The sequence below is a fragment of the Kryptolebias marmoratus genome, linkage group LG13 (assembly GCF_001649575.2).
Source record: "Kryptolebias marmoratus isolate JLee-2015 linkage group LG13, ASM164957v2, whole genome shotgun sequence".
In the NCBI taxonomy this organism is placed as follows: Eukaryota; Metazoa; Chordata; class Actinopteri; order Cyprinodontiformes; family Rivulidae; genus Kryptolebias; species Kryptolebias marmoratus.
In genome coordinates, this window is record NC_051442.1 from 27,635,438 (window position 1) to 27,644,949 (window position 9,512).

General features: G+C 38.9%; 1 protein-coding gene across 3 annotated transcripts in view; it reads right to left on the reverse strand.

The window, feature by feature from the left end:
- The window catches only part of wscd1b (WSC domain containing 1b), a 38,746-nt gene that overhangs the window by 16,855 nt on the left and 12,379 nt on the right, over positions 1-9,512 (reverse strand). For 2 of the 3 annotated variants that reach the window (XM_017437811.3, XM_017437812.3), the window contains exons 3-5: positions 6,139-6,253; positions 4,222-4,406; positions 125-246 (exon numbers count right to left, since the gene is read on the reverse strand). In XM_017437811.3, the coding sequence (XP_017293300.1) occupies positions 125-246; positions 4,222-4,406; positions 6,139-6,253 (422 nt within the window). The remainder of the gene's footprint in view (positions 1-124; positions 247-4,221; positions 4,407-6,138; positions 6,254-9,512) is intronic. The other variant, XM_017437813.3, reaches the window with a different exon arrangement.

Genomic DNA, 9,512 nt, shown 5'->3' on the forward strand with positions numbered 1-9,512 from the left:
TCCCTCATGTCATCTTGTATGAGAGTAGACAGCTCTCTGAGTCTGTCTCTGTCCATGTCTGAGGGGCTGCTGGGGGTAGTAACTTAATAATCAAACTTGACAATTTTTGAGCAGTAAATCCTACTTTATCAGTGCAGGTCTCGATGCAGGACTGTGTGGTCAGGTTTGGCTGAAATGAATGGACAGGGAAGGTGCCGATGGTGTTCTTTGTCAGCTTGAAGCAGCCTCGGTGGTAAATGTTTCTGACTGCAAAGAAGAGAAATGCAGTGTCAAAAATTAGATGCTCAAAAGTTACTGAAAAAAACACATCTTTGGTACATTTTCATTTTACTCTTTTTATTTCCATTTTTACAGAGGAAAATGACTTTCAGAACCATGTGTTGCAAATGCTAAGCATGTCAACAGTAATTTTTCTACACTTGACTGAATTCTGGTACATTGTGTGAGACATTCACACCTCAGCTGCTAATCTCTAGAGACAAGAAAGCTTTACATCATGAATATTAATTTCAGCTTATAACAGATTTGCCCTTACATCAGGACAGAGGAAGGACTGAAAACACTTTTTAAGAGAAAAACAAGGGTTCTGATTGAGTATATTGTTTTGACAGTCAAATATTTACAGGCACTGAATATAATATTAATTTTGGGCTTTAATGATGTTTGTAAACTTTTTTTCCAGGATGAAATAATTAAATAACAAACTCTAATATTCTTTTAAAGACAAGAATTGTGTGCACAAATTGAATTTATTGGTTTTCTCTCATCCACACAGGGTCAAAATCATACATATAGGCTCAAATATATGCATACACCACTCATATTTCAGACCCTCCAGGATTTCGCAATGTTGCGATCGCAACTATTAACGCAAAATCAAGCAAACCCCGCGAAATCGAACTTTGTCCAAAACACCGCAACTTTCTTGCAACTTTAACCAAAATCCTGTTAACATCAGAATGCCGGGAGCTTGCAGGAGCAGCGGCCGAAGCCAAAATGTGAGCTAAGGCTTCACATTTGCCCACAAAGATTTTAGCAAAGGGCCGCACAAAACACAGCAGTGAAGTTAGTTTTAAGTTGCATGTTGAATATTTGCGCTCCGCTGAGTTAGCGGCGTCAAGCTCACGGCTCACTTAGCCGTCCCTAAGTGAACCACCGCGTGTGAGAGAAGGGGCCGGCAGAGAACGGCTGGCCGACATCAGCGCTCCTGTTTTGGGTCAGCCGTGAGCCAGACGCCGCTGACTCCGCGGAGCGTGAATATCCAATATCCAACTTCAAACTAACTTCACTGCGGTCGCAAACCAGTTTCCTACCCAGCTGCACGAGAGTGGGGGGAAGCTGTTTTGCACGTCCTGCAGTGTAATCATCAAACATAAACGCATCGACAAACACTTTGTGTCTGCACAGAAATGGTCATGAATGTCAGTTTATAAGCTATCAAAGTTCTCAAATAAAGCACCTTTTGATAATGTCAATGTTTGTTGGTAAATATCTTACAAAACTAGTAAGTATTTTTGGTTTATATATTAAAAGTTATGGTTTTTTATTGATTTTAGTACAAAAAAATCGCAACTTTTAGGAAAATGCCCCGCGAAATCAGGCATTTTAGCCCGCAACAATCACAAAAAATGCCCGCGAAATCCTGGAGGGACTGATATTTGGTCAACTGGCTGCTATAATTTAGCTATAATTTCAGCTAATTCAACTATGCCAATGCTATGTCAGCTATAGTTTCAGCTAATTCAACTATGCTCATGCCAATTTAACTATAGTTTCAGCAAGTTTAAGTATGCTAATGCTAATTCAGATATAGTTTTAGTTAATTATACCCTGCTAATGCTAATTTTGGCTGTTTCTTACTCCTGAAAGTGTTTATAGGCTTTTATTTTGTCATTTTTGGACATATTAAGCTGAAATTTGGTGTGGAAGCAGGTGAGATGAGCTCCATCACTTGCTGAATGCAAAATTTTAAAAATCAAGATGGCTGCCAAAGGTAATGGGGTCTAAAATCAGACCAGAATTGTGCATGCTCTAACTCGGCAACCGTGTACCGTAGGAAGGTCAAACTTCACAGCTAGAACTTCCATAGGTCAGGGATTAGCCCTAGGGATTCCAAGGTCAAAGGTCATGGGGACATGGGAAAGAAGGCTCTAATTCTGCAACCGTATACAGTGGGAAGGTCAAACTTCACAGGTGGACCTGCCATGGGTCAATGAATAGCCTTTTGGAGTTCAAGGTCACAAGGTCATAGGAGCCCATGTGCTATAACTCTGCAACCGTGTACCGTAGGAAGGTCAAACTTTACAGGTGGAACCCCCATGGGTCAGGGATCATGTCTATGGATTTTACGGTCAAAGGTCAAGGTCACATGGTAAAGAAGGCTTCATCTCTGCATCCGTGTACAGTAAGAAGGCCAAACCTCACAGCTGGACACTTCATAGGTCAAGGATCAGCTCTATGAACTTTAAGGTCACAATGTTTTTTCAGGCTAACTTTAGCTTTTTTCTTTTTGGTTGTTTCTGCTTCTTTCAGCTAATTTCAGCTTTTTCAACTAATTTCTGCTTCTTTCATCTTTTGTTCTTCTACTTTATGCAAATCTTCTCTTTAAATCAGCTTCTATGTTTCACTTTTTGGTTCTTCATTAAACTTTAAAAATCTTTCAACTACTAATGGATAAAACTTTAGCTGTATACATTCAACTCAACAGTTCAGCACATCTTCAGCAGCTATCAGCCAAATCATTTCTCTAGTTTGTAAATATTGTACTCCTGTACAAAGTTCAGACATAATATTCAGTTTATGGGCACTGCCCTTTTATATTTCTGAAGCTAGACATTGTGCACTCACTTCCATACACTCATGATATTTTTAAGCATAAAATAACTAATTCCAACCAAAATTATAAAACGAAATATTGGAACATACAGCAGCAAAGTACTGTACAAACTATGTGAATCAACAAGAGTCATCACTTAGAAATAATTATCTGAGGTGTAATTTTTTTTTTTTTAATCAAGAAAATTTGTTTGGGTTCAACTTCAACTTTTAAGTTCTGTTTCAATGTCTTGTTTTTATATGTTTATATGTTTTTCTAGGCGAAGGTGGACACATTTTTCTTCTTCGCTTAAAAAAGCGCTTTGAAACGTGCAACATGAATAAAAAGGGGGTAAAGAAATCGGATGGATATTCTGAGTCATAGACTAGAGTTGAAAAAACTAAACTGTGAGCTTACTGATCTAAAAAATGTTTTGTAAAAGCCACATGTTTGAATGCCAACCTTTATTTTTATGGCACTCCGCTGCCCTACTTTATCCCCAATATTTTTTCTGGCAGTTGTCTTATTTGTTCTTTCATTTTTCTTTCACATTTAGCAGCAGATTCACTCTAATATTTCCAACTATACATTAGATTTTACGCTTGTCTGATGCCACCGTATATACACAAACTACAGCCAAACTAATGTAGCTCAATCACATGGCTAAAGCTTCCAAGTGGTTTTCAGTGGATTCAGAAGAGTGATTTGTTTACATTGAGTGCATACCCGCATTTCATTTAATTTTAAACAACAGGGCCTACAGTCTCCAGTCTCAAGATTTTTTAAATTTCAGTGTTCCTCGTGTCACAAAAAGGGGAAGAAAGCTTTTAGCTGTTCTGCTCCAACCTCATGTAACAGTTTTCAAAAAGAGCTTAAATGTAGAACACTCATATCTCAGAATGTATTTAAGGCCATGATAGATCCCATTATGTTCAAGTTGCAAAAGTGCAATATTTTTACTTGAGTCATTTGCATATGTTTTATTGTAAGTTTACTTTTGTTGTGACTATGTGTTGTAACTGAGTGTTTTCTCTATCTGTAAGTTGCCAGTCTTGGCCAGGTCTCTCTTGTAAAAGAGATCTTTTGATCTCAGTGGGACAAACCTGTTTAAATAAAAGTTACAAATGAAATAATTTCAGAATCAATATATTTGGAAGACTACAGAAGTAAACTTTTTTTATTTAGCATTGTTTCAGGGTAACAATTGTTAGGTTTTATTTTATGATTTGCAATGGGTACTTTTAAAACTTTGGCAAACAAAGTGATGAGAAATATATACTCCTTCAAAAAATGCTGCTAAAATTTATTTTCGTTGTGTCAAAAAACTAAATTTCCTTTGGTCTGGGCAGACATCCACAGTGCAGTTGCAGGAAAAATAACAGTGCCATAGAGGGAAGTCGCCTCACATTTTCTGTGACCTGGCAGTTGCTCCTCCACCTTGTAGATGGAGAGACGGCCCACACCGCCACAGGGAGACCCCCTCTCACCCCGACACACCAGGCTGCAGTCCTCCTCGGGTGCCTTAGGGCTACTGATCCTGTTCCCACAGTGACACTCAGCTCCATACTCTAGACCTGCAAACTGGTACCCACTGATCACACACACACACACACACAAATACAGTTATTTCCTTTGCCAAAGGCAACTCATAACCTCTAACTCCTAGCCTCAGGCTAAGCCATCCCACAGGACATTAAGTAAGTTTTTAAACCATTCAACTCAAGCATTATTCCTTCTGATGTTTGCTGGTGCTTCTCCTCCTGCTCTGCTCTGACTGTGTAATAAACTACAGCCACCACTGATCTGCACTTTACAAATTCAAGCCGCTGTGACTCATCTACCTCAGTCTCCTTTTATTCTGCCTCCTTGAAAAAGACAGAGTCCTCATCAAAACTGACCTTTTCATGCATGTCCTTTGAAGCTTCCTCACAAATTGCCTTGACCTTTTAACTTTTGTTCATCACAGTAATTGGCCTGCTCGGGTAACAAGCATGTCTGCTTTCCATGTTGATGGTAGGCCTATGTTTGCACTCTGTGGACTTGTACACAGGGGAACTGTCTTTTTAAAACGCCTGTTTTATTTGTCCTTTTTAAAAATATTATCATAACTACATTATTTCTCAAAATGCTTTCATCCACATACAAACACCAAAAACAACCAAAAATGTTGTAGTAACTATGTCATGTGGTGCTGTAAGGCTGCCATTAAAATATATCTGAAACAGGTACCAAGGCATCGAGCAGACACTTTAAACATAAGTGGAACAAGATGAGGACAGTAAATACAAGAGCAAGGTCCTCCATCTCCAATGGCCACCAGCTTTTTCGTTGTGCAATGACAATTGTTTTTTGATTTGGAATCCTCTCCGTGCTTACGTCATCGTGCTTTCTGATTGGCTACCTGTCCCATTCAACAGGCTGCATTCTCGTTTGTCCTCGGTGGAACATCACGTATGTTGAGATAATGAGCCAAGACAATCCAACATGTTGAATATCCCCGATTTTAGATCGGTGCAGTCCTGATGTCCTTCCGAGCAGACCAGATCACTCTTAACACACCACACATGGCAGGAATATCACTTAAGAGTCATCCCAATAATTGGGGCATTCTAAGATTGTCAGAAGGGGGAAATCAGGACAAAATCTGCATAAAAATCTTGCCATGTGAACTAGGCATAAGGATGGCGTTTCAAGATTTGTCCACTCTAGAACTCAGAGAAACTGTATTTTAAAAAATACAGTTTAGGGATTCCTAAATTGCTGTTTTGTGTGGGTTCAAGGCAGAAACAATAATTTTTTACGTACTCACAAAATACCATTCTCATGTGGACCTGAGTTGCAAGTAGTAACTCTAGGTCTGTTTGTGACTTTCAGCCTACTGCTGCTTTGCTGTGATATTAAAAAAAAAACAATATTTCAAGAGCGTAATTCCTTGAGCTTGCTTTGGCAGATTCCACTTTCCTCCTTATGTTACCTTGCAGGTTAATTCAGGTCACACTGACCCTTTTGGCTGGTTTTCAGGCACTAGTTAAAAAGCACATTTCTAACCACTGAATTATTCACCAACTGCTGTAGTCAGTTTATTAGGCTTTCCATGTCACACACAAACACGGCTCATCTTTTTCTCTGAGACTGATTAAGCCTTCTGTCCTGGCCTGCTCTTCATTCTCCACTGCTCCTCATCTTCACAATCACCCAGCCACCTGGCTCTCCACCAGCCACAGACACAGGAGCCATTCATGATGGAAACTGAGATCCAAAGCTTTAGCCACACAGCAGCCCTTCTGTGGTCTCCTCACATGGGCCAGCACTAAACAAATTACCTTTCTGAGCAGGTGTCCTGGCACAGAGTACTGGTCATTTTGCGCAGGTCATAAAGCACAGTTCCTCCAAGAGCCCGTTCACTGGTGTTGTGCAGGAAGCATCCGATGTAGGTTCCTGAACATGTCAAAGAAAGGCTAATTAAAACTCACTTAGGGTGAAAAGTTTTTTGTTATGGTTCTTACAATGTGCCCTCAAAAAGCGAAGACATTTGAATGTTCTTCATGGACATCACTAATGATGGTGAATTAACTGAAATGAAAATTTCATACAGTCTTATTATTTTCTTAGATTAGCAATTTTTCATGAATAGGTATTATATAAAAATCAACTGGAATTGAATTGGATTTAACTGCATTATAATATGTTAGAATGAATTGGACTGTGTTTATTTTGACTATAACTGAACAATCCACCATACCAGGGACATATCAGGGATGACTGTCTGAGACAATCATCCTTGGAAGCTGACCTGATATATATATATATATATATATATAGGATGTCACCTGTGCAGTGAGTCCAGTCATGAAATTTCCTTACTACTAAATATTCTACAGTCAACTGTTTGTGGTATTATAACAAAATGGAAGCAACTGAGAATGACAGCAACTCGTCCACCAAGTAGCCCACATAAAATCTCAGAGCTGGCTCAGAGGATGCTAATGTACATAGTACACAGAGGTCACCAATGTTCTGCAGAGTCAATAGCTACAGACCTCCAAACTTCATGTGGCCTTCAGATTAACTCAAGAACAGTGTAGAGAGCTTCATGGAATGGGTTTCCATGGCCGACCAGCTGAATCTGTGCCATCCACTCCATGTTTGGGTCTATCCAGGCATCTTCCACTGCCAAATCATCCAACTCAGCACCAAGTGGGGATCAACAGTTCCATTTCCCAATTTTCACTCAAGTGTATAAAACATACAGCCACAGATCAAATGAGATGACTACAAAACTCTATCATCCATCTGCTGCCTAGCCTGTCTAGGCGCCATGTGCACTTATAGACACCCTTTAGGTTCAAACATCGTGTTCATTACGGATAAACTGTGATGAGCACTAAAGTTCAAAAACAGAACACGACTCAGGTTTGGATTAGAGAGGCTGTTCCATACACGCTCTTCCATGTTGTACTGTCACTACCCACATGGGCATTTAAGTCCCCCAGCACAATGATGGAGTCCCCTGCTGGAGTACTCCATCAAGAAAGCTGGGTACTCTAAACTGCCATTCGGTGCATAGGCATAAACAACAGCTAGTGCAAATCTCCCCACTCAAATGTGCAAGGAAACTACCCTCTCATCTACTAGGGAAAACTCCAAAGCACAGTTGCCATAAGTAGGCCTATAACAGCCCAGTGCCTCTAACCATGGGTGACAACAGAGTGGAATGTCCAGCCCCTCTCAAGGAGATTGCTTCTAGAATCCTCGCTGTGCGTTGAGGGGAGCCCGACTATATCTCGTCTGTATCTCTCAACCTCTCGCACATACTGAGGCTCCTTCCAAGCACCCACCTTTGGGTGTCACCCAAAGCACATGGCACCCAACTTGTATGGCCATCCTACAGATGATAGCCCCACAGGAAGGCAAATACATGTTTTTCATTTGGGCTGAGCCCAACTGGGCTCTATGGAGGAAGGCCTGGTCATCAGGCACTCACTGACAAGCCCCTACTCTAGGCCTGGCTCTACAATGGGGCCCCAGTAATTCCCATTTAGGGAAGATATATTTGATTTATTTATTTAAAACAGGGACAATATACAGTATACTTTAACCAAAAAAGGAGAAATGCACTGTATCGGGTTATAGCTCTAAGTGCTAATTTCCACCTGTGGTCCCCAACCCAGCTGATACAATTCTAAAATAACAAAAAAAAAAAACAGCCGAATGTTTCAATAAATATAAAACATAATTAAAACATCATCAACTATACAAGAACATGCACACACAACCTCTATAGAATAAAACCATAACATCCATACTCCCAAAGATTCACTGCAGACTCACTCACTCACTCACATCTACTCACATTTAAAAGAAAGAAAACGTATTAAAATAGACTGACACTGCTCAACAAAATACAATACATCATCAGGCAGATAGACATATCAACAGTATACAAACATAATCTCTATACAACCAGTCATCACATCTATACTCTGAAACCCTCAGAGCAGGCATCTTCATTCACATCAATATACAATATGTGAACAGGTTTGATATAAAAGAAACCATTGTTTTGTCATGCTTGAGAACTTACAAAAGTCTGTATATAGCAATAGTTCTGTTGGCAAAGTATTCCACTGTTGTATGGCCACACCTGAGAAAGCTGATTTACCAAAAAAGTTCTATGTTTGGGAATGAGTAACTCAAGATGTTTTTCCAGAACTGAAGCATGTGAACTTTTTCAAAGGTGGGGCGGTAGAACCATGAATAATCTTAAAAAGTAGACAGTTGTCAAAACTGAGAATATTAAACTTGGTAAGAATTTGATAATGATGAAACAAATATATTTTCTTATCATAAATTTTTAGAGACCGTTTATATAGTGACTCCAGTGGCCACAAGGCAGTTTTGCATCCCTGAGACCAACTTGTCATGCATTGCAAAAAATGTGGAATTATCAATGCATTTAAATGATGCCTCAGTGGTCAATGAGTTCCTCATGTATCTAATTAAATTTTACAGTGTTTGTTAATTTTTTAATATGATTTTTAAAGCTTATATTTGACCCCAATAAAACACCTACATATTTGAATTCACTGACATTTTTTAAATTTCTGATCTATCAAAATATCAGGACAAGTTTGTAGTTTGTGTCAATATGTGAAAAACATTGAAACAGTCTTTTCAATGTTTAGAGTTGACCAAGAATTTCTCAACCAAATAGAAACATTCACTTCTTCCGTTAACTTTTGAGCAACTTCTTTTACAGTTTTGCCATGGTAATATACTACTGTATCATCAGCATACCTAACTATGTTTGCATTACACGTAGAAGGGAGATCATTGATGTAAAGAGAAAAGAGCAATGGCCCTAGAATTGATCCCTCTGGCACCTCCCATATTACATATTGAGCTCCTTGTCTTCCTCTGTCCATGCAAGGGTATGGATGGAGAAAAACAAGGAGCTCAAAATCATTTAAACACATAAAATAACATAATATACAGGTGCTGGTCATAAAATTAGAATATCATGAAAAAGTAGATTGATTCCAGTTATTCCATTTAAAAAGTGAAACTTGTATATTATATTCATACATTACATACAAACTCATATATTTCAAATGTTTATTTCGTTTAATTTTGATGATTACAAATGACAACAAATGAAAATCTCAAATTCATCATATCAGAAAATTAGAATCTTGTG